At 39.8% G+C, this 25,023-nt stretch overlaps 1 protein-coding gene across 1 annotated transcript in view; it reads left to right on the top strand.

Annotated features, from left to right (window-relative positions):
• Window positions 1-25,023, top strand: part of FERRY3 (FERRY endosomal RAB5 effector complex subunit 3) — a 52,572-nt gene that overhangs the window by 17,259 nt on the left and 10,290 nt on the right. The window contains exons 5-11 of the mRNA XM_081084957.1: window positions 1,127-1,226; window positions 1,325-1,446; window positions 11,107-11,213; window positions 11,568-11,765; window positions 12,795-12,923; window positions 17,027-17,101; window positions 21,004-21,206. Coding sequence (XP_080941083.1) covers window positions 1,127-1,226; window positions 1,325-1,446; window positions 11,107-11,213; window positions 11,568-11,765; window positions 12,795-12,923; window positions 17,027-17,101; window positions 21,004-21,206 — 934 coding nt within the window. The remainder of the gene's footprint in view (window positions 1-1,126; window positions 1,227-1,324; window positions 1,447-11,106; window positions 11,214-11,567; window positions 11,766-12,794; window positions 12,924-17,026; window positions 17,102-21,003; window positions 21,207-25,023) is intronic.

Below are 25,023 nucleotides of genomic sequence, written 5' to 3'. Positions count from 1 at the left end.
GTAAAATTCTTTTAGTTGATGTCTGTTTCATTCTTTCTAAGTTTGTTTAAAATATGTTTTAGAACAAACTTTTTAACACATTGCATTAAAAGATAATTTTTAATTTGAAAATTTGAATGAACTTATTAAAATATAACATTACAGAAAGGCAACAAACTGTAGGTGTAAACTCACTAAACTTTTACAAAGTAAGTACACCCTGTAATCATCACCCAGCTCAAGAAATAGAGTATTTCCAGCACTGCCAAAGGCTTCCTGGTGTCCATCTAGTCACTACCAATATCCCCCATAAATAACCATTATATGAACTTATAATACCATTGATTAGTTTTTCCTGTAGGGAAAACCATTTTTAGTGTCTGCACATTATTTATTTGGATAGATGAATAAGGTAAGACTAAAGCATATTTTTAGTAGTGTTTTATATTTCTCTGTAAAGGCAACTTGTGACTTAATAGCAGTTTGATTTTTAGAGTCTAATTGGCAGGTTCTATTTATAAACTAACTTTCAAAGATTGGAATTACTTTAACTCATGTACAAATAAATAGAAAATGTGTTTAAGTTGGAATTGCAGAATATCTTTGAGGAAATCTTCAGATGAAATGGGGTTTGGACTTTTAAACATTAGCCATGGAAATTGAAAGATGACCTAGATTTTGACGGCTTTCATTTTGCATTAAATTTAGATTAAAATTTAGCTTCACAGGGCCGTTGTTGGGTAGCTCAGTTGGGTATAGCATCATCCCGATACACAAAAGTTGTGGGTTCAATCTCTGGTCAGGGCACATACAAGAAGCAACTAATAAATGCATAAATAAGTGGAACAACAAATCTATATTTCTCTCTTTCTCTCCCTCCCTCCCTCTTTCTAAAATCAATCAATTAATAAAAATTTAGCTGTACAAATGATGTTGTTAATATTATATGAAATTATCATTATTATTTCCACATCTCCACTGAAAAGGCTTTATAATGTTTTCCAGGTATTATAGTTGCCATTCTTGGACATATTCCTATAAAATAAAAATTTTATTTTTACTTTCTAGAGATTGTTCAATGAATCTGGAGTGGTCATATTACCTTAAAATTCTAATGATATATGTGATCTTCTTATTTATGTTTTAGACAAGGTATTGAAATGGAAAAAGTGATGCAGGAGTTGGGAAAATCACTGACAGATCAAGATGTAAATTCACTGGCTGCTCAGCATTTTGAATCCCAACAAGTAAGTAAAGTACAATGGATTTTAGATATGCAGTTATTTTTTTTTTCTTACTTATTTTCATAAAAAAATTAACTAGTTGGTATATTGTCTGTGTTTAGGACTTAGAAAATAAATGGTCAAATGAATTAAAACAATCGACTGCCATCCAAAAACAAGAGTATCAGGAATGGGTGATAAAACTTCATCAGGACCTAAAAAACCCCAACAACAGTTCCCTCAGGTATTAATCATGTATTATTCTTATTAGATGAAAGTTCACTGTTATTAATAATTTGTGTTTATTGTAAAATTGAACCTTTTTAGTTGTAGGTATTTTTAAGTTACCAAAGAAAATTCAAGGTAATTTTATGCTTTTTTAAAAAAATCTTTATTGTTGAGAGTATTACAGATGTCCCCCTTTTCTTCCCCCATTGCCCTCCTCCACCAGGTTCCTACTCCACTCCAGGCCTTCACCACCCTATTATCTGTGTTCATAAGTAATACATATCTATAATAATAAAAGCATAATATGCTAATTAGACTGACATCCTTCTGGACGTCCTTCCATCCTTCTGGACGAAGCTGGGGTTGCAAGGGAAGCCCAGGTCCCAGGTGCCTGCTGGCAGCCACAGGAAAACCCAGGTCCCGGGTGCCTGCCAGTGGCCAGAGAGAGGGAAGCCTGGGTCCCAGGTCCCAGAGGGAAGCTGGTGCCGGCAGCTGGGGGAAGGAAGGCCTACTCTTGCACAAATTTCGTGCACTGGGCCTCTAGCATTCATATAAGATCTTTGGTTAATTTCTTCTCATCCCCCGCCCCCTCCCTTCCCTGTGAGATTCATCAGTCTGTTCCATATTTCCATGCCTCTGGTTCTATTTTATTCATCAGTTTGTTTTGTTCATTAGATTCCTTGTTCATCTATTTTGATTTTTAGATTCAATTGTTGATAGATAAGTATTTATTGCCATTTTATTGTTCATATTTTTTATCTTTTTTTTTTCCTTCTTCTTCCTCTTCTTAAAGAATACCACATTTCATATAATACTGGTTTGGTGGTGATGAACTCCGTTAGCTTTGTCTTGTCTGTGAACTCTTTATCTGACCTTCAATTCTAAATGAGAGCTTTGCTGGGTAGAGCAATCTTGATTATATGTACTTGCTCTTCATCACTTTGAATATTTCTTGCCACTCCCTACTGGCCTGAAAAGTTTCTGTTGAGAAATCAGCTGATAGTCATGTGGGTGTTCCCTTGTAGGTAACTAACTGCTTTTGTCTTTATGCTTTTAAGATTCTCTCTTTGTCTTTAACCCTTGGCATTTTATTTATGACTAGAGGCCTGATGCACAAAATTTGTGCAAGAGTAGGCCTTTCTTCCCCTGGCTGCCGGCACTGGATTCCCTCTGGCACCCAGGACCTGGGCTTCCCTCCAGCTGCTGGCAGGCACCCGGGGCCCGGGCTTCCCCCACAGCCCAGGCTTCATCCAGAAGGTCGTCTGGAAAAACATCTGGCCTAATTAGCATATTATGCTTTTATTATTGTAGATGTGTCTTGGTGTGGGCCTCTTTGGGTTCCTCTTGTTTGGGACTCTCTGCGCTTCCTGAACTTGTAAGTCTATTTTTTTCACCAGATAGGGCAAGGTTTCTGTCATTATTTCTTCAAATAGGTTTTCAATATCTTTTTCTCTCTCTTCTCCTTCTGGTACCCCCATGATGCTAATGTTGGTATGCTTGAAGTTGTCCCAGAGGCTTCTTACAATATCTTCATATTTTGGGGTTCTTTTTTCTTTTTGCTCTTATGATTGGGTGTTTGTTTGTTTTTTTGCTTCCTCATATTCCAAATCATTAATTTGATTCTTGGAATCCTCTACTGTACTGTTGAATCCCAGTAAATTATTCATTTCAGTTAGTGTGTGCTTAATTTCTGACTGGTCCTTTTTCATGTCTTTGAAATTCTCACTAAGGTCCTTGAAAGTCTCACTAAGTCCCTTGAAGCTTTCATTAAGATCCTTGAGCAACCTTATAACCATTGTGTTGAACTCTATATGTAGTTGTTTGCTTGCTTTCATTTTACTTAGTTCTTTTTCTGAGGATTTGTTCTGTTCTTTCATTTGTTACGTTTCTTTGTGTCCACATTTTGGCTGCTTCCCTGAGTTTATTTCTGTGTATTAGGCAGAGCTGCTATGTCTCCTGGAATTGGTAGAGTGGCCTTGTATAGGAGATGTCCTGTAGGGTCCAGTAGTTCAGCCTCCGCAGTCACCTGAACTGGGTAGGGTACTCTAGCAGTGCCCCTGAGTGAGCTATGTGCACACTCTTGTTGTAGTTGAGCCTTGATTGCCATTGGTATCACTGGGAGGAATTGACCTCCAGACCAGTTTGCTGTGAGGACCAGCTGTGACTATAATGGAAGAGCTGCTGTGCAGGAGACACCCCTGTGGAGCAGGACTTGCTTCAGTGGGGCTTTGGTGCTCACTGAGTCTGCCACTTGAGTGTGTCACTTGTGGATGTGTAGAGTTGTACTCTAGTATGGTCTGAAGCTGTCCACCAGGTGCACTGGTTCTGGGGCCTCCTGGGAGGTGCAAAGTCAGGCATTGCCTGGGGCCACCTGGCAGGAGCTACAGAGCAATCTTCAGATGGCTGCTACTTATATTGGGCTTAGAAGTGTTCAGGCGAGACCAAGCTGTGAATCAACATAGGTTGGTGCTAGTGCTGAGTCTTGGGCACCTATTGATAGGTATGGGGCATACTGATGCCAGCTGCTGCTTGTTTGAAAGATTTTAGGGAAGTCCGAAGCCTGAGCCACGACAAGACATTCATATGGAAAAGCTGCTGCAAACAGCTTTGGTGGGATTCCAAATTGGATGGGTTCTTTAAAAAGCCTTTTGTTTTATAAATTTTATGTGGATTATTTTGGAAGAGGATTAATTGGTTGGTTTAAAATAGTGGTTTCTCCCCTAGAACTTAGCCTTGTAAATTTCTTAGGTGTATATAACTAAATACCCCAAGTACTATCTCTTGTTTCTTTAAAGTGGTTTCCTTCAGTGCAATAAACATTAGTTGAATGCATCTTAAATGCTAAGTATTATCAAAGCAAAAAAATAAAAACGTTACCTGCCCATGTGGAGCTTATATTCTAGAGAGATTGGAGACCTGTAAATAAAATAAAACTACATAGAGCAATAGGTACAGTAATAGCATGTACAAAGTACAAAAGTAGTATAGAGGACTTTTCGTGATTTATAACTTGCATGGTTCCTTATGGCCTAATTACATTATATTTTATAGATAACCCAAGAGCTTGACAGTGCTTTGTTATTTCCCGGCTACCCTATCTAATAAAAGAGTAGTATGGAAATTAACCGTCACTTTGTCACTCCGTCACAAAGATGGCGGCGCCCAGTCCCCTCAGCCCCACTGCTGAAGTGTCAAGGCCTGTTACCAATCCGGCGGGCTAATCACGGCAGTGTCCAGGCCTGTGGACCCGGCCGGGGCCGCAGGGGCGAGCAGGAAGGAAGGCATGACCTGCCCACTCAGGCGGGCCAATGCAGCCTCTCCGCTCTGCTGCCACCGCCTCCGCCGCTGCACTGTCCGGACCCAGGCCCCCAGCCCCTGCTCCAGAACCGCACTGCCCGCAGCAAGGTGCCCCGGCAGCTTCCTGACAGGCAGGCGGCCTGGGAGAGCTGAGTTGAGCCGGGGCTGCAGGGAGCCATGGAAGGGCAGGGCCGCCAGGGCCAAGCTCCTGGGGGTCTGAGGAGAGCACATGAAGGAAGAGGAAGCTTTGGCAAAGCGGCCAGCCAGGAGCCGCGGCCATGGCGTCTGCAGGCATGTGGACAGGTCTCCGCCTGAGGGGCAAGCGCTATGGCTTCAGCGAAGCTGCTGGCCAGGAGGCGGGCAGCCCAAGGGGCGCAGAGCGGCGCCAAGGCGGGGTGCACTGGAGGGGTCTCAGGCCTGGTAGGGTGCTGGCGGGCGGGGATCTGCCTCGTCTGCAGAGAGCGAAGTTCTGCAGTGGCCCCAAGACGTGGGAAACAAGAGGCAATGACTGCCAGCATGGAAGGACGCCCGGGCAGAGGGGCACAAACTCGCAGCCCTGAGGCGGGGGTTGAGGGGCAGCACCACCTCAGTGGAGGAGCGCCGCACTGTTGGTTACCCCACTGCAGTGGTTTGGTGAAGCTCCTGGCGCTAACTGGGGCCTTGCTGTGGCCTGCACACTTGAGAGGCTGGGGCTCCTGCTCCCGCCTTGGCCCAAAAGCAAGCCTGCGCCCACCCTGCGCCCAGTTCCCGCCCCTCCCCATGGGGGCGCTTGCCTGCACAGTGAATGCCAAGCCTACCACCTGCTCCCCAGAAGGGGAGGCAGTAAAGAATGGGGGTGGGAGTGGGGAGAGGAAAGAATGTGGAGCATCCACGATGAAGAGGTGCTGGAGAATGAGGCTCGGAAGCCTCACGGGGAGGTTTGTTCTGTTTGTCCTGCGGCTGTCCCTTAGGAAAGGCGGAGAGCCGGCTGTGAGGGCTCCCTGCACGCTGAATCCAGTTCCATAGCGAACTGGAATTGGCCTCAGTTTCCTGGTCTGTAAAATGGATTAAGCGTGTCCCAGTGCCTTCACTGAGCTTTGAGGGCCAAATGAGATACTATATAAAGAAAATGAGTGAAGACGTGAGAAAGAACAGGAAGGGCGAGCAACACAAAAGAAAGGTTGGAAGGAACCTGTAAACCTTTGTCACTTAAATAGGGAATATAGTCAATAGTGTTGTAATGACGGTATGAAGCCAGGTGGGTACTGGAAATATCGGGGGACACTTTATAAAGTATATGATTGTCTAACCACTATTCTGTAACTAATATAAAACCTGAAACTAATACAAAATAATATTGAATGTAAAGAAATGAAAATAGTGAAATTTTTCTAAATTTCAAAGTTTAAATAAAGGCTGTAAAGGAAGGAAGGGGGAGAATAAAAATAGTGTTTTTCATTTTACCATTTTATTGTCTTTTCAGTACTTGAAAAAGACAGTTGTCTTTATATGGTGCTTTTATACTTTTCTAAGCCATTATCTTATTTGATGTTTAGGGCAACTTAAAGATAAGATAATTATTCCCTCCAGTATTCAAAGAAAGGAAATCTTGGTGTGTGGCCCCAATGATTCAATCATCAAGCCCTTATTGTAAAGCAGGGTTAGTGAAATTTTCTGTGAAAATTTCATACTATACTATACTAATAAAAGCCTTGGGGGTGATCTGGCCAGCAGGGGAGCAGTTAGGCATCAATCAGGCCAGCAGGGGAGCAGTTAGGCATCAGTCAGGCCAGCAGGGGAGCAGTTAGGCATCAATCAGGCCAGCAGGGGAGCAGTTAGGTTGCAATCAGGTTGGCAGGCAGAAGCGGTTAGGGGAAATCAGGCAGGCACGCAGGTGAGCGGTTAGGAGCCAGCGGCCCAGGATTGTGAGAGGGATATCCAACTGCAGGTTTAGGCCCGATCCCGGCAGTCGGACATCCTGGGATCAGGCCTGCCGGACATCCTGGGATCAGGCCTAAACTGGCAGTCGACATCCCCCAAAGGGTCCAAGATTGGAGAGGGTGCAGGCTGGGCTGAGGGACACCCCTCCTCCCATGCACAAATTTCGTGCACCGGGCCACTAGTCTATATATATATATATAAAGAGCCAGGGGCCGTCACATCGAAACAACTGAATGGATGACCAAACAGGCTGAGTGGGGTGACAAGGCCAGCAGGGGGGTTAGTGAGGGACAACCAAACGACTGAGCAGCAGGCTGTGTGGAGCAACCAGGCTGGCAGGGGGGTTAGTGAGGGATGACCAAACGACTGAGCAGCATGATGCATGGGGCGACCAGGCTGGCAGCAGGGACAGTGAGGGTTTACCAAATGACCGAACAGCAGGCTGCGTTGGGTGACCAGGCTGGCAGGGGGGGCAGTGAGGGGTGACCAGGCCAGCAGGGGGGACAGTTGGGGGCAACCAGGCCAGCAGGGGGGGGGCAGTGAGGGGCAACCAGGCTGGTGGGGGGACAGTTGGGAGTGACCAGTTCGGTGGAGGGGGCAGTTAGGGGCGACCAGGCTGGCTGGGGGGCAGTGAGGGTCAACCAGGCTGGCAGGGGGGGCAGTTGGGGGCGACCAGGCCGGCAGGGGGGCAATTGGGGGTGACTAGGCCAGCAGGGGGTCCAGTGAGAGGCGACAAGGCCAACAGGGGGGGCAGTTGGAGGCAACCAGATTGGAAGGGCGAGGCAGTTGGGGCGACCAGGTTTGTAGGGGGCCAGTTAGGGGCAATTAGGTTGGCAGGCAGAGGCGGTTAGGGGTGATCAGGTTGGCAGGCAGGTGAGTAGTTAGGAGCCAGTGGTCCTAGATTGTGAGAGGGATGTTCAACTGCCAGTTTAGGCCCGATCCTAAACCGGCAGTTGGACATCCCCCCAAGGGTCCCGGATTGGAGAGGGTGCAGGCTGGGCTAAGCCCCCCCCCCCCCCCCCCGCCCTGCCGCCGCTGTGCATGAATTTCGTGCACTGGGCCTCTAGTATATTTATATTTGAGAATATCTTTCTTTTAAATCCTAAAGTATATTCAACTGGAAATATACTTAGCATAGTATAATGATCCTATTTCTAGCATCAACTGGTATATACTATAAACATTTAGAAGTAGCATTTTATTTGTGTAATGTCAGTCTTCCCCATTAGTCTTGCCTTGAAGACAAAAAAATACATCTCTTTTCTACTGTATACCCAAATCCTTGTCAAGTGTCTGGCTCTTGATACTGGCACATAAGACATACTCAGTAAATATTTATGGATTGGGAACAAACAGGCAGATGGATGCTTTATTATTAAACTGTTTTCAAATAGGCAGATGGATGCATTATTATTAAACTACTAGAGACCTCAGCCTGGGGGTCTCTCAGCCCGACCTGTGCCCTCTCGCAGTCTGGGACCCCTCAGGGGATGTCCACCTGCTGGATTAGGCCCATTCCCCAAGGAGTCAGGCCTAAACTGGCAGTCAGACATTCCTCTGGCAGCCCAGGAGCCCTCGGGGGATGTCCACTTGCCAGCAAGGACCAGGCCTAAGTTGCAGTCAGACATCCTTAGCGGTGCTGAGGAGGTAGGAGGCTCCCGCCATCACTGCTCTGCTGGCAGCCGTCAGCCTGGCTTGTGGCTGAACAGAGCTCACCCTGTGGGAGTGCACTGACCACCAGGGGGCAGCTCCTGCATTGAGCATCTGCCCTATGGTGTTCAGTGTGTGTCATAGTGACCCGTAATTCCCAGTCGTTCTGCTGTTAGGGTCAATTTGCATATTACCCTTTTATCATATAGGATAGAGGCCTGGTGCATGGGTCGGGGCAGGCTGGTTTGCCCTGAAGGGTGTCCCAGATCAGGGTGAGGGTCCCTGCTGGAGTGCCTGGCCAGCCTGGGTGAGTGGCTGATGACTGTTTGCAGGCTGGCCACAGCACCTTCAGGGTGCCTGGCCAGCCTGGGTGAGGGACTGAGGGCTGTTTGCAGGCTGGTCAAGCCCCTCAGCAGGGACCCTCTCCCCTTGAGGGTGTGGCCAGCCTGAGTGAGTGGCTGATGGCTGTTTGCAGGCTGGCCACAGCCCCTTCAGGGTTAGGGAGTCCCGCTGGAGTGCCTGGCCAGCCTGGGTGAGGGGTTGAGGGCCCTTTTCAGGCTGGCCACACCCCCCAGCAACCCAAGCTACCAGCCTCTCCTTTTTTTCTTTTTTCTTTTTTTTCTGGGATTTATTTATCTTCTATAATTGAAACTTTGTAGCCTTGAGCCGAGCCAGGGGCCAGCCAGTGCAGGAGGGAAGCTTGACTTCCTCCATCGCCAGGGGCAACCCAAGCCTCCTTCTCACTCCAGCTCCGTGGCCACCGCCATCTTAGTTGGGTTAATTTGAGTACTCACTCCTGATTGGCTGGTTGGCATGGCTTGTGGGCGTGGCTTGAGCATGGTGGAGTGACAGTTAATTTACATGTTTCTCTTTTATTATATAGGACTAGTCCTCACTATTCTATTTCTGTCCCTAACAATACAATGAAATTTGAATTGAACAACTGTACAGTTAAAGTGCCTCCATGGAAACCTTTTCAGGAAATACAAGAGCAAAGTAGGGCAAATAGAGAAGTCCTTTAATGGGAGGGGAATGTTGATGGGAAAAAAATACATCAAAATTAACTTTATTTTTTTTCTATTATTATGTGATGTTTTATTTTTTTTTTATTTTTTTTCTTCATAAAATATATATTTTCTTTTCTTTTTTCTTTCTTTTTTTATTGTTTTATTGCTTAAAGTATTACAAAGAGTATTACATATGTCTCCTTTTTTCCCCGCCCTTGACAATACCCTGGCCTCCCCTACCCCCCAGTGTCTTATGTCCATTGGTTATGCTTATATGCATGCATACAAGTCCTTTGGTTGATCTCTTAACTCGCCCTCCTGCCCCCCAACCCTCCCCGGCCTTCCTGCTGTAGTTTGACAGTTTGTTCGAGGTAGCTCCGCCTCTGTATCTGTTTTTGTTCATAAGTTTATAATGGTCTTTATTATCCAGAAATGAGTGAGATCATGTGGTATTTTTCCTTCATTGACTGGCTTATTTCACTTAGCATAATGCTCTCCAGTTCCATCCATGCCATTGCAAATGGTAAGAGTTCCTTCCTTTTTACAGCAGCATAGTATTCCATTATGTAGATGTACCACGGTTTTCTAATCCATTCATCTGCTGATGGGGACTTAGGCTGTTTCCAGATCTTAGCTATGGTGAATTGTGCTGCTATGAACATAGGGATGCATATATCCTTTCTGATTGGTGTTTCTGGTTTCTTGGGATATATTCCTAGAAGTGGAATCACAGGGTCAAATGGGAGTTCCATTTGAAGTTTTTTGAGGAAACTCCATACTGTCTTCCATAGTGGCTGCACCAGTCTGCATTCCCACCAGCAGTGCACGAGTGTTCCTTTTTCTCCACATCCTCTCCAGCACCTGTCGTTTGTTGATTTGTTGATGATAGCCATTCTGACAGGTGTTAGATGGTACCTCATTGTTGTTTTGATTTGCATCTCTCAGATGATCAGTGACTTTGAACATGTTTTCATATGTCTCTTGGCTTTCTGAATGTCCTCTTTTGAAAGGTGTCTATTTAGGTCCTTTGCCCATTTTTTGATTGGATTGTTTATCTTCCTTTTGTTAAGTTATATGAGTTCCCTATAAATGTTGGAGATTAAACCCTTATCCGTGATAACATTGGCCAATATGTTCTCCCAAGCAGTGGGCTTTCTTGTTGTTTTGTTGATGGTTTCTTTTGCTGTGCAGAAGCTTTTTATTTTGAGATAGTCCCATTTGTTTATTTTCTCTTTAGTTTCCAATGCCCTAGGAGCTGTATCAGTGAAGAAATTGCTTCAGCATATGTCTGAGATTTTGTTGCCTTTGGATTCTTCTAGTATTTTTATGGTTTCCCATTGTATATTTAAGTCCTTTATCCATGTGATGTTTTATTTTTAATTTTCATTTCTTTCACTTTGCCTATTTTCTAATTTTGTCTACCGCAATACATACAATCAGTAGTATGTATTTTTTAAATGTTATTTTTAAAGTGATAAGTTGGTCACTTCTTTTAATCATTCTCGTAGGCCACAAAGAAATATAAAATGATAATATATGAATTGATATGATAGCAACTGAAAATGAATTATGTGCATTATTTACTGTGAGGAAATGAAAGAACAAGTGGGAACTTTAGAACCTCTTGGTACTTATGATCTTATTTGTCATCATGGATTAAGGATAAGTTTAGGAATAAATTAACAGTTACTCTCATATGTTAGTTTGTCATTTTGTTAGGAACCTTTCTTTTCTTTAAAAGAAAAGTTTACAAGTTCTTGATAAACATCCCCCCCCCAAATCAATAATTTTATTAATTTCAGTGAAGAAATTAAAGTTCAACCAAGTCAGTTCAGAGAATCAGTAGAACCAAATGGAAGGATTTATGAGGAACAGAGAAAGTTAGAAGAAAGTTTTACCATTCACTTAGGTAAGTATATTAATTTTTTACAGTCATAATGTATTGTAAGTTGTGAAGCTTTTTGTATGCTATAAGAAAAATTCCTAGCATGTGAGTAAAACATACCTATGTTAGTTTTAATTACAAAGTATATTCTGCTCCAAAAAAACCTACAGATTTTTGGCTATAAGTTTTAGCTTATATATTACTTTTTGCAAATAGAAAGATTCAATATTACTAGTTATTAAAATGGGAAAATGCAAGGCCTAGTTTCAGTAATTTGTAGCACAGATTTATCGGGATGCTTGTCATAGAAATTTGCATTCTGTTGTACTAGATTTTTCAGCTAAGTATCTTTTTGGGGTTGTTGCCTATATCCCCTAGGAGCTCAGTTGAAGACCATGCATAATTTGAGATTGCTGAGAGCAGACATGCTGGATTTCTGTAAGCACAAAAGAAATCATCGAAGTGGTGTGAAACTCCATCGACTCCAGACAGCTCTGTCACTTTATTCCACATCTCTCTGTGGCCTGGTTTTACTAGTAGATAATAGAATTAATTCATATAGTGGTATTAAAAGAGGTAAGTTACCATTATACATATTTATTTCATTAAATTTCTTTTAAAAATACTATTCTTACAAAGAAAGTAATTAAATTATGGAAAAGTTGAAAAAAATTTGTAGTCATCCCAGTGTTCAAGTAGACCAAACAACCTGTTCAGTCACAGCTATTTTAGATTTGTTTCATGCTTTAACATGGGCATGGTGCTTTGGAATATTTAATTTTTCTTAAAATTGTATTATATTATAAACAATGCTTTTACATGTTCCTTGTTTCAAGGTACAACAAACAGAATAATCAAGATATAAATGTAGCCCTAGCTGGTTTGGCTCAGTGGCTAGAGCGTCCCAGGTTCAATTCTGGTCAAGGGCACATGCCCTGGTTGCAAACTCGATCCCCAGTGGAGGGGTGTGCAGGAGGCAGCCAATCAGTGATTCTCTCTCATTATTGATGTTTCTATCTCTCCCCTCCCTTCCTCTCTGGAATCAATAAAAAAATATTTTTTTAAGAAAAGAATAGCAATAGCTTAAAAAAGAAAGATAAATGTAGTTTCAATTTAGAAACAGATCCTGGCTTAGTGAATTTTAATTTATCCATTTGTACCTTTTTGTTTTTTAAATAACCTATTTCTTAAATGTGCTAGGTAAAATGTATACCTTCCCTCAAAATACAACTCATTTTTTATGATTATTTAAAAGATTTCAATATATAAACTGTTTTAAAATATATTAACTTTTTAAAGGAAGCTTGAAGAAAGTCTATTTGTGACTGGATTATGACCAAACTATCTATTGTTTAAAGAAGACTTGGAATTACCTTAAAATTTCCTTGTCTATTGTTTACTCTTTTGAGTGATGGAGAGATTGTTTCTGATAAAAACAAAATTGCTGTACCTTAACTTCATAAGACATAATTGTTGAAAGGACAAGTATAAGAAATCATACTTGTGAATTTTATGTTCTATTTCACCGGATCTCCTTGTCTGTAAGTAAATACTTAATATTTGATAGTTCACTTTTAAAGTTTGTACATGTTTTGGGTTCCTTAGATTTTGCCACAGTTTGCCAAGAGTGCACTGACTTTCATTTTCCCCGAATTGAAGAGCAACTGGAAGTTGTCCAGCAGGTGGTACTTTATGCTAGAACCCAGCGCAGGAGTAAGTTGAAAGAACCACATGGTCAGTGAAACTCAAATTTTTAAAAATTTCACTCTCATTATGTTCTGTCCCTATACACTCTAATAGCATATGGGCCATCATTGAAATACAGAAAATTGCATTGGTGGAGAGGTGAAAGAAAGAAATTAAGAATAAAATTCACTATCTTTAGGAACTTAGATTCCGTTCTTAATTCCCTTTTTTGCATGATTTTGTACAAGATCCTTAGCAAAAACTTTATGAATTTCACTTCTGTAATTATATTTGAAATAGGCACTCAGAGTGGAAAGTTGCTGATCTTTCAACCAAGTTCTGTATCTAAAATGGATATGATTATTACTGCAGATGGCATTGGAGTCACAGAATAAATAGTAGCACAAAATATACACTTTTTATATCTTTCATCCACTTAGATAACATAAAGTCAATTATAAGAATTGTTTTTGGTTGTTCTTTTAAAATATTACGATGTCCAGAACCATGTCCTGCTTTTTCTATATCTATCCACAATATGAACATCTTTTCTAACTAGGAAATTTACTGGGAAATATTTTAAAGGCTATGGAAAAAGTTCATGGCATCTTTCTTCAGAAGATTTCTATATATGCTCTAGAGGCCCGGTGCACGAAATTTGTTAAGTGGGGGGAATCCCCTCAGCCCAGCCTGAACCCTCTCCAATCCGGGACCCCTTGGGGGATGTCCGACTGCTGGTTTAGACCCGATCCCGGGGATCGGGCCTATACCGGCAGTCAGACGTCCCCCTCACAATCCTGGACCGCTGGCTCCTAATCGCTCACCTGCCTGCCTGCCTGGTCACCCTAACTACCTCACCCCCTGCCGGCCTGGTCGCCCCTCACGGCCTCCCCACTGGCCTGGTCACCCCACACAGCCTTCTATTCAGTCATTTGCTCACTAATCCCCCCTGCCAGCCTGGTCACCCCACACAGCCTGCTTGTTTAGTCGTTTAGTCCCTCACAAACCCCCCGGTCAGCCTGGTCATAGGCAGCCATCTTGTGAGGGCGTGAGGGTTAATTTGCATATTACCTCTTTATTAAATAGGATAAAGAGACTTTTTCTTTCTATAGATAAAAGAAAAAACTCTGACTCAAATTATAGAGTAATTCTGCCTTTTTCACTGAGTAATTTATCTTGGACAATATTTCATATCAATACATAAAGAGCATTCTCATACCTTTTACTAGCACAGTCTATTGCAGGATGTGCCATTATTAATCATTTCCACATTGATAAACATTTAATCTGTTACAAAGTTTTTGCTATTATCTTCTTCTATAATAATAAAAGCATAATATGCTAATTAGACCGGACGACCTTCCGGACGAATCTGGGGCTGCGGAGGAAGCCCAGGTCCCAGGTGCCTGCTGGCGGCCAGAAGGAAGCCCAGGTCCTGGGTGCCTGCTGGCGGCCAGAGGGAAGCCCGGGTCCCCGGTGCTGGAGCTAAGCTGGTGCCAGCAGCCAGGGGAAGGAAGGCCTACTCTTGCACGAATTTCGTGGATAGGGCCTCTAGTAAGTAATAATGTATAAATAACCTTGCACATACATCATTGTGTGTGTATGACCATATCTATAGAATAGATTCCTAAGGAGAAATTCCTGGATTAAAGGACACTTACATTAGTTACAAATGTAAGTGTCCTTTAATCCACTGTCCATTGAAGTTCTACCAGTTTGTATTCTCACTATAGGTAACTGTGGCTGTGCTATGGCAGTATGTGTATGACAGAGCCAGGCTGAGTACTAGGAAATTGGTATGGAAGCATATCCTAACCGGGACCATTCGGAAAATTTCAGTGTGCCCTCTTATTCATCTACCATCTTCCTCCATCTCTTTCAAAACTAGCAATGATGTGATCACTAACATTTTAATAGTATTCTTAGTAGTGACTAAAACATGAAGATTGAGATCATGACAGGTGTGGGAGAAGGAGGATTCTAAGTATATTTGGGAGAGATAGCAAGTGTGCAGTAAATGACAGGAAGTTTTTAAACCACATACGCTTAAGGCAATGTGTGTACATCATGGTACTATTTTGTTTTTGTTCAAGCAACTATTTTGTGGTTTAAGTGAGTCAGTGAAACAAGTAGGTTTGTAAAAGACAACCTTCTTAAAGGGACTAGCATGTTGTTACAGAAGAGCTTTTTAAAAATACTCCTCTGTCTTTTCCTTTTCTGTGCTACACATTTATATCCTGATACACAAGTACCTTTTAATCTAAGACATTCCATTGTTTACTGTGTTTATTATATTATCATCTTTATATTCCTTCAAAAACAGTGGTTTTCTTTACATATTTTATATACATTTTTAAAAGATAAAAAATAGTCATTTTCTTAGTAAACATGGAAAGGGAGCCATGGGCGGTGTGGCTTAGTTGGTTGGAGCATTTACCTATATACCAAAAGGTCATGGCTCCAATTCCCGGTCAGGGCACATACCTAGGTTGCAAGTTCAGTCCCGATTGAGGCATGTACGAGAGGCAACCAATGAATGTTTCTCACATCATATCTCTCTCTCTCTCTCTCTCTCTCTCTCTCTCTCTCTCTCTCTCTCTCTCTCTCTTTCTCTCTCTTCTTCTCTTAAAAAACAAATAAGCATGGAAAGGAAAATGGACTATGAACTGTTCTCTCTTGTTTACTGAATAGGAATTCTGTTTGTTCATACCTTACGTGAACAAAGTTAGAGTCCTTATTGTTTTTTTGTTTTCTGTGCTATAATTAGATACGTATTAAGAGTCTATCAATTACATGGCTCTGTATGAGAAACTGACTATTACATTAAATATGGATTCTGGCAATACAGAGCCTTCTCTTTGTGCCACTCTCTCCCTCTGTCCATTCATAAAATATATGTATTTACAAGGTATGATGTTATAAATCAATTCATCAAAGTAGTCCCTAGGTAAAAAATATTCAGTTATTTTTATTCAGAACTTTCTTGAAACCATGATATTCCCTTGGTATTTGCAGTTTACTCATTTGAAGTTCTGACTCTTTTCAAGTGATTTTCTGATGCCAAAGGCCATTCCAAATAGCTTCGTATTTAATTGGAATCAATATACAACTTTTTTTTTTTAATATACAGCTTCTTTAAAAGAGCTACTTTGAATGCTAATATTTGTTCTGCATTTTTTTGATTTCTGATAAAGTTCTTATGAAATTCATATGTATCTTCTGTTAAAAGTATGTGTATATGTAAAATAATTCGTAATAATGTGTGTTCAATTGTGATGTATCTCATTTCACTAACATGTATCCTAAGTAATATCATGCCTTCTACAAAGAATAGCTATTGACTACCTGAAAAAAATGCTTCATTTGAAACAGGATCTTACATATCTGTTTGAAATAAATTATATATAATGTCAAATTATAAGTAACAAAGTGATTCCTGGTGCTAATAATTATTTGTTTATAATTCTGAACAAGTTATATAAAAAAAGTGACTCAGATTCTAAAAATAAAGATAGCCACATGACAACTATCTAATGAAGTTATTTTATGTGTTGTTAACCTAGTACCTTGAACCTCTCAGGTGAAAAATAGAGTATTGGCAAATATAATGTGGTTAAGATCAGAGGATTTGGAATCTGTATATGTAGGTTCAATACCTGGTTCCACCACTTACCCACGAATTCTTGGTTAAGTTAATTAACCTATGAAGCCTCTGTTTCCTCATATATAAATGAAGTACTAAAAGTACTTAACTCATAAGGTTGTGGTTATAGGCATTTTATAAGAATTAAATGAGATCATCCATGTAAAGCAGGGGTGGGGAACTTTCTGCCAAGGGCCATGTAGATATTTATAACATCATTCACAGACCATACAAAATTATCAACTTAAAAATTAGCCTGCTATATTTGGTTAAACATTTAATTAACTCGCCCCTAATGCCTTGGCAGGGCCAGACCAAATGATTTTGTAGGCCTTATGCGGCCTTTGGGCTGGACGTTCCCCACTCCTGATGTAAAGCATGCTTCAGAATGCCAGGCACCTAGAGATGCCTAATAAATGTTTGCTGTCATGATTGCTTGAGCAATAGTAGTAGTAATGTGTTTTCATATGTTGTGATATTCTTTCATGGTCCATTATCTTATTAATAGATTCTGGAAACCGAAATGGAGGAAGTGAAGATAAGTCTAAAAATGCTGATAGAAACTATTTAAATATTTTACCTGGTAAGTATTATTTCAAATTGCAATTTTCTTATAATCATATACATTGAAATCAGATTTGAAACATTAGTTCTTATGGCATACTTCATAAAAAGTTTGTCAGTGTATCACTTTAAAACAGCATCGTATCTATATAGTATACTGTACTGTCACAGATGTTCTACAATTTAAATCTTATACTAGTACTGAGTTTTCTAGATCCATATAAGAAAACTTGCTCAAGGAGTTGCATAAGCCTTATTGTTATTTGCTATTTTAGATTTCTTCGTTCATACATTGGTTTCTTAGTTTCTTTAATGAACCAAGAAATAATTTTACTCCGAAACATAAACAATGGTACATAGAAGTGTAAACAGTTGAACTTGCAGAGAGAACATGGGTCATCTAATTTAGAATCTTTCTATTTTCCCATCAACTTTCTTACTTTCCATTTCTTTAATTTCCTAATTATTCTTGAGTATATAGTATATAAATTGGAAATTCAGTCTCTAGGTTCTATCCCAGGTTGAATTCACTCTGATGATCCTTAATAGTGTTTGTATGACAGGGCATAACAAGGAAGGCCTATCTGTTTACTTTATAAGTGTAAAGCCTTTTAAACTAAATGGTATATTTTGCAGTTTCATAAATAACCAAGGTTATTTCTTCACATTTCCTTCCCAGATTTTCTACATGTAGGTCACATTCCATTTAATCTAGGAAAATAGCATGACCATTTCTGGTATTACCTTGTCAGTCCCAGTCAGTTAACTTGTGGTCATCAGCTTCTGAATTTCCTTCCACCTTCAGATATCCTACCTTAGTGGATAATGTTAGAGGCCGGATTGCATCACCACTTTGTGGAACAGGAAACTGTCCTCCTCTCTATCTAAAAATACCTTCATTGAGACAGGAATCATTATATTTCTCTTCATAGATCCATAATTTAAATTATCCATGTTTTGTGGTTTTCTTAAAATGTACCAATCTTAATATCTCCGGAAGTAACATTGTCTGTTTTTTGTTTTAACTTAACTTTTTTTTTTTCTTTTTGTTAATCCTCACCCGAGGATATTTTTTCCATTGATTTTTAGAGAAAGTTGGAGGGAAGAGGGAGAGAGAAAGGGAAAGAGACAGAGAGAGAGAGAAAAACATCAATGTGAGTGAGACACACCGATTGGCTGCCTCCTGCACATGCCCCAACCGGAGCTGGGGATGAAACTCACAACTGAAGTATGTGCCCTTGACTGGGAATCAAATCTGCAACCCGTCTGTCTGTGAGCCAGTGCTCTAACCACTGAGAAAACCAGCCAGGGCAAAACTTAACTCTTCATTGCTGTATTTATTTCCTTCCTTGTTCCTTTTTGGAAAAAGCCTATAGGTTATCACCACCAAATCAGGAAACTATGCTATTAAGTCTGCATTAAAAAAGGAGTATTAAGCTCTTCAACTTGATATACAGGTAGCATCTGAATTTCCATTTAGTTAAAGGATGCCTACACAGCTAGGAAGTAAACAGGAGTGAAAAAAGATCCAAATCACAAAAGCTTTAAATTTTTTAAGTTGCAAAGAAAAACAATTTTATTCATATAATTTTTAACTAGTAGTTTTGCTTTGTCATTATCTAAGTATTTACAGTCAAATCATCTAATTCTCACAAATACTTTGCAAGAAAAGCCATTCGGCATTATTTTTTCCATTTTATACATGAAGTATGATGGATCTATACGTTGAATTGCTTTACCCAAGATCACTCAGCCAATAAGCGCTAGAGGCAGATCTTTTAATGCCCAATCTAGTCCTTTTTCTACAATATTATTTTGCTGTGATTACTGCTGCCAGCTCCACAGCCCCCATTTTACTAATGGGTAAAATGAGGCCCAGTGACAGGTCTTCTAAAGTCACCCAAAGCGATGTGGGGGTTAGGAGCGACTGCTCACTAAGTCATCTGCCTCACTGCTGGACCATGGCCACATTTCCTGCTACAACCTCCATTACCTAATGATCAGAGGAGTTTAGGAGGCAGTGCATTTCATTGGACCCACAAGGATATTGTCTCCAGGTTTCTGATAATCTACCCGTGCCTTTTATTGCCTTCCAGGAAATTGTAACAAAACTATTTTTCATCAGATAATTTTTTTAACTTTTTATTTGACTAGTTTATTTTCATGTTTATATCTCTGTTTTTTTTTCTTTAATTCCTTTTCCTGCTTATCTAATTCATTTATCTTAAGTTAAAAAGAAAAACACCGCCTGGGGCCTGTCAGTGGCGTTCATGGGTATAATTCGTGTACACTGGTAACTAGAAATGGTTAAACATTGTGCTAAAGTATATTAAGTACCTTTAACTATACTATTTGTTTATAAGTACGTATAAGTAAAATCCTGAGATAATGACTTTGAAACCAAGGTGAGAAGAATGTGTGGTGGGGAGGGGTTAGTGATACAAGAATACTTCTTAGAAGAGCACAGCTTTCCTAGAAGGACATATCAGAATTTCCAGGCAACAATGTGTATTTTTTAAAACATATTCTTTATGTTTTATATTTTATTTCTTTATATGACAGAAACTGCAGAATACAAAGGCTGATGAGATTTTATATTCTGTAATTAATGTGGCTACATAGAAAATGGAATGATTGTAGGAAGCATGGATTTTAAGTTTCCATAGGTACTGCTCTAAAATTCAGACTAAAACATTTGTTCATCCATTCATTCAACAAATATTTATTAACTACCTTCTATGTACCAGGTACTCTTCTGTGTTCTAGAGATAGAACATTAAACAAGGTAGACAAAATTCCTAGTTATGGAGTGTAAACAAATGGTCTCTTTAAAATACTCTCATGAACAATGAAAACTTTCACTGCCAGGAATAGAATAAAACATAACAACCTGAAAGAGAAATGAGGGGTGAGGAAGTCCTCCAGCCCCTGGAACAGTCAAAGAAGGCCTCTCCTAGGAGGTGGCCTTTGATATGAGACATGATTAATGAAAAGTCAGCTGTACAAAAACCTTGGGGACACCTTTCACAAAGCAGCCTGAATTGGGAACAAGCTATGCATGTTTGCAGAGCTGAACAAAAGCCACTGTGGCTGGGCTGGAAGAGTGAGGTTGAGACAAGAGGATGTCAGACAGATAGGCAGTGTCCAAATCATATAGGCCTTGCAGATCACAGTAAAGCATTTGGACTTTTTTTTAATGTGGTGTGAGCCTGTTGGGTGATTTTACATAGGGGGGTTGATATAATATGATTTACATATAAATCATTTGCCAGCACTATGGGCAACAATGGAAACAGAGAGATTCATTAAGAGGCTATTACAAAAACCTAGGTGAGAGGTGATGGTAGCATGAATTAGGGTGATAGCAGTAAAAATGGAGTGTTCATATTTGAGATATTTTTTGGAGATGTTACTGAAAATAGTTGGTGGTGAATTGGATTGGGGATTGGGCAGACACACTGAGAGAAAAAAAGTAATGAAAGGCAACTTCTGTGTTTCTGTCCTGAGCAAATAACTGGATAGAAATTAGAGCCATAAATTGAGATGGAAAAGAGCAGGTTTAGGTTATGGGGATGAAAGGTAGGCAAGTAACCTGTTTTCACATGTTAAGTTTGAGTTAAGTGGGACACTTTGAGCATTGATATCAACATAGAGATGATGAATACTCATTTGATTTACTTCTTGGTGGTGACTTCATACCAATTTATGAACCTAATGCAAAATTGGATATTGCTTCTTTTTTCGTCACTTTCTTTCCAAGAATTTAGAAGTGGTAATCATAATTGCTTCCTGAATCCAAAATAGGTTCCTATTCACCTCTACTAGTTTGATACATTGTTTGCCCATTCCAGCTCTTTATGCACTCCACTGATGGCGATGATTTAGCCATTTGAAAATCATGATTGCATTTGTTGTTCACAGGAGAATTTTATATTACACGGCATTCTAATCTCTCGGAAATCCATGTTGCTTTTCATCTTTGTGTGGATGACAATGTGAAATCTGGAAACATCACTGCTCGCGATCCTGCCATTATGGGACTCCGAAACATCCTCAAGGTTTGCTGCACCCACGACATCACAACAATAAGTATTCCTCTCTTGCTTGTGCATGATATGTCAGAGGTGAGCATATAGGAAAATGCTGTAATTGTATGAATATCTAACCTTCCATATAATAATCACTTTACATTTTAAAAGCACTTTTTTTTTTTTTTACTAATAGACATTTTTATCTCCTATCTGGTTAATAGAATTGAGTAGCATAAAATACAAAATAGTGAATAATTCTTAACCATTTATGTTCAGAGAATTATAGCATTATTCTATAGAAGGTAAACTAGAAAATCAAAATTATCTTTAGCTTTGCATAAAGCATATGATCCTACTCCTCTTTTCTCCATCCTCCTCCTTTTTCTCCTCCATTTTTGTCTTAAATTATTTAGCATTAGATTTGCCTCCACATTTATATTTGGCTTAGGCTAACATTAAACTTAGTTTGCAATCTCTGAGTCTGCACTAATAGGCAAGGGACAGAGATGCTAGATGACAGGAAGAAGCCAGCTTCATTTTAACATTTTGTCAAAGATGATCTTTGGATAATACAAGTATTGACTTCTGTAACTAAAACATGGTATTTTATTAAATACTGTACTTTATATTTTACATTTTAAAAAATCTCTTTCCATGACTGTTTGTTTTCTCTCCTGCTTCCTTCCCTCACCCACATAAAAACTGGCTAGAGGGGCTAAGTTGTGGAAATAATACCAGGACTGAAAATTAAATTTCAAATAGTCTGAAGGAACAAAGCAGCCTCAAAAGAAATGGATGCAGGCATGTCTTTCTGGGAGAGCCAGGGGTCAGCCTGGTGATAAAGGGCCCATGTCAGACACTTGCTGCTGCCTATCTTGAGGTGGCATTTTTTTTTTTTTTTTAAGTAAAATGGCTGATTGGTAAGTGCAGATTGTGAATGTCAGGAAGGAAGTTTGATCATTGATTATTAAAAGTTATTTACCAAAATAAAAGATGTGTGGTAATGCTATATGGTAAAGTGTGTAAAAGGTTTTATGTTTTGCTTTTTAGAGTGGCTGAGCCTCCACTTAGACTGATTATAAGAGGCCTCATTTTTAAATGCAATACCCTATGTAAACACACACACAAATCATTGCCATATAGGGCAAGATGATTTTCAGTGCTTTTCCACTTATAGTCCATTTGTATTTTCACCAGACACATTATTATTTTGATTAAGAGAATTCTGGTTCCATCCTGAAAGTTGCCTCATATTTCCTAACCTCTCATTCCATTCACTTCTGTAGCCTGTCATACCTAATATGGTATCAGGGGAGATTGACATCAACATGTTTTTCCCCCACTGTAGCTTTATAAAGTCTCAGTTCCATCAGGAATTTTTAGCCATTGTTAGGATATCATCACTAATTAGTCCATATATAAAAGAGCTTTTGGGGAATAACAAAGAAAGTTCGTAATGAATTCCAGCCACAAGAAAACATTCAAACATTCCTGCAGCTGCGCTCCTGGTTAACCAGTTTATAAAAATGGTCACATGTAGGTGGGAAATAACCTCAAAGCAGTGTTTCCAAAAGTCACTAAGTTCGGATTTACTTCAGACATCGGATACTACCAGCATTCCCTCTCCCACAAAGTTACAAAAGTTACATGTTTTAAATCGGGACAGCCAGCTGCAGAACATTAAGTTTGTTTCCAAAGTGTCCATTTTAATTCACAAAAGTATATTGGGCCATGATCTTACCATTTGTTGCATTTAAACATTCATTCAGGTCAAGAAGTTTATTCTATAAATTCAGACAACACTACACAGGATATAGCGGTGATATTTGTCTTAGGTTTCCTGCATTTTTAGGTGTTGTTTTCTTCCTCTAACAGAATTTGCTAGACACTCAGTTACCACATTTTAGTGTGTGCGGGATGATACTGTCTAGAACAGACTATAGACTACGGTAAATAAAAAGAGCTGTAGAAATTAATTGTAGTTTGTTGTTTTTAACAAAGGAAACAATAGTCTGTCAGTAAGAAGAAAAATATACTGATATTACTGATTTATCTGTGTAGGTCTTTGTGATCTGAAGATACTCTCTTACTGGAGTTAGTCTAACCTGATACATGTGTTATGAACCTGCAAGTCAAGAATCCTATATTCGTGACTTTCTTTTTTTCTTTTTTTCTAAATTGATTTCAGAAGGGACAGATAGAAACATCAATGATGAGAGAAAATCAATTATCAACCACCTCCTGCACTCCCCCTACTGGGGATTGAGCCCACAACCTGGACATGTGCCCTTGACCAGAATCAAACCTGGGACCCTTCAGTCCGCAGGGCAATGCTCTATCCACTGAGCAAACAGGCTAGGGCCCTGCCTTTCTTTTATTTTTACTATTAATTTGTTGAATAATCTGGGACTTAGGGATTTTAGTTGTAATTATTGTGGTTGGTGAAGAGGTTGTTTTTAACTTTTTGTTACAGTATAATGCACATATAGAAAATACATATATCATAAATACATAGCTCAAATTTTCACAAACTGAACAGCAATGTAACAAATACCCAGATCATTGAACGGAACATTACCAGCACCCGGAAGCACCTCATGCTCTCTTCCAATCACGTAAACCACAATCCCCCCCAAAAGGGTAACCACAATTTTCACTTTGAAAAGCAGAAATTAGTTAGGTGTGTTTTTATAGTTCATATAAGCAGAATGAATCATATAGTACATACTCCTGTATCTGGCTTCTTTCTTTCACCCAATCTTATGTTCATGAAATTTATTTATATTATCGCTTGTGGTTATGGACTTCATTCTCATTGTTATATGTCATTCCATTCTGTGAATTGTAAGCACAGAGCTTACAATTTTACTATTACTGTTTTACTATTTTGGGACATTGGGTAGTTTCCAGGTTTTGATTATTGTGAGAAATGTTTCTATGAACATTCTGTACATACATGTTGGCATTTCTGTTGGGCATATACTTAGGGATGGAATTGTTAGGTTTCAGGGTGTGCATATGTTCCACTTTGGCAGAAACAGTCAAATACACCCTCAGAGTGGTTGTAACCCACCATTGCTTTTGAATATGAAAAATGAGAAAGCCAGAGTATTTCTCACCTTCTGATAATGACTGTGAAACAGATTAATACAAGTATTTTAGGTACTTCAGTGGCACATACTTGGGAGTAAAGAATAATTTTGCAATTTCCTTCCTATTCAAAAACTCATAAAATAATTCTGATATCTAACTTCCAAGACCTACAGTGAAGACCTGTATACCATCTAAATCGTAGTCACCTCTACAGTTAGCCTTACCCTAATCAGAAGATTCAAGTTGAGTCGTCAAGGTATGGCCATTAACTTTAGACAGTACTGTGTGCAGTTAAATCAGAATTGACATTTTAATTTCACAAGTTTAGCATTTATTCTGGGTGTTCAGTGCCCACTTATCATCTAAAGCAGGGGTCCTCAAACTTTTTAAACGGGGCCAGTTCACTGTCCCTCAGACCATTGGAGGGCCGGACTATAGTTTAAAAGAAAACTATGAACAAATTCCTATGCACACTGCACATATCTTAGTTTGAAGTAAAAAAACAAAATGGGAACAAATACAATATTTGTATTTGCATGTGGCCCGCGGGCCATAGTTTGAGGACCCCTGATCTAAAGTATAGCCATAGATAGCCATAGGGCCCAATTTTCTGCCTCAGTTCCAAAGTGTGAAGTATTTCACATGATCCATTCAGCTTTTTCAATGACTTTCTTTCTTTCTTTCTTCTTTCTTTCTTCTTTCTTTCTTTCTTTCTTTCTTTCTTTCTTTCTTTCTTTCTTTCTTTCTTTCTTCCTTTCTTTCCTTTCTTTCCTTTCTTTCCTTTCTTTCCTTTCTTTCCTTTCTTTCCTTTCTTTCC

The sequence above is a fragment of the Myotis nattereri genome, assembly GCF_964212035.1.
Source record: "Myotis nattereri genome assembly, chromosome: 2".
Taxonomy (NCBI): Eukaryota; Metazoa; Chordata; class Mammalia; order Chiroptera; family Vespertilionidae; genus Myotis; species Myotis nattereri.
This window is presented reverse-complemented; position numbering and strand designations above follow the sequence as displayed.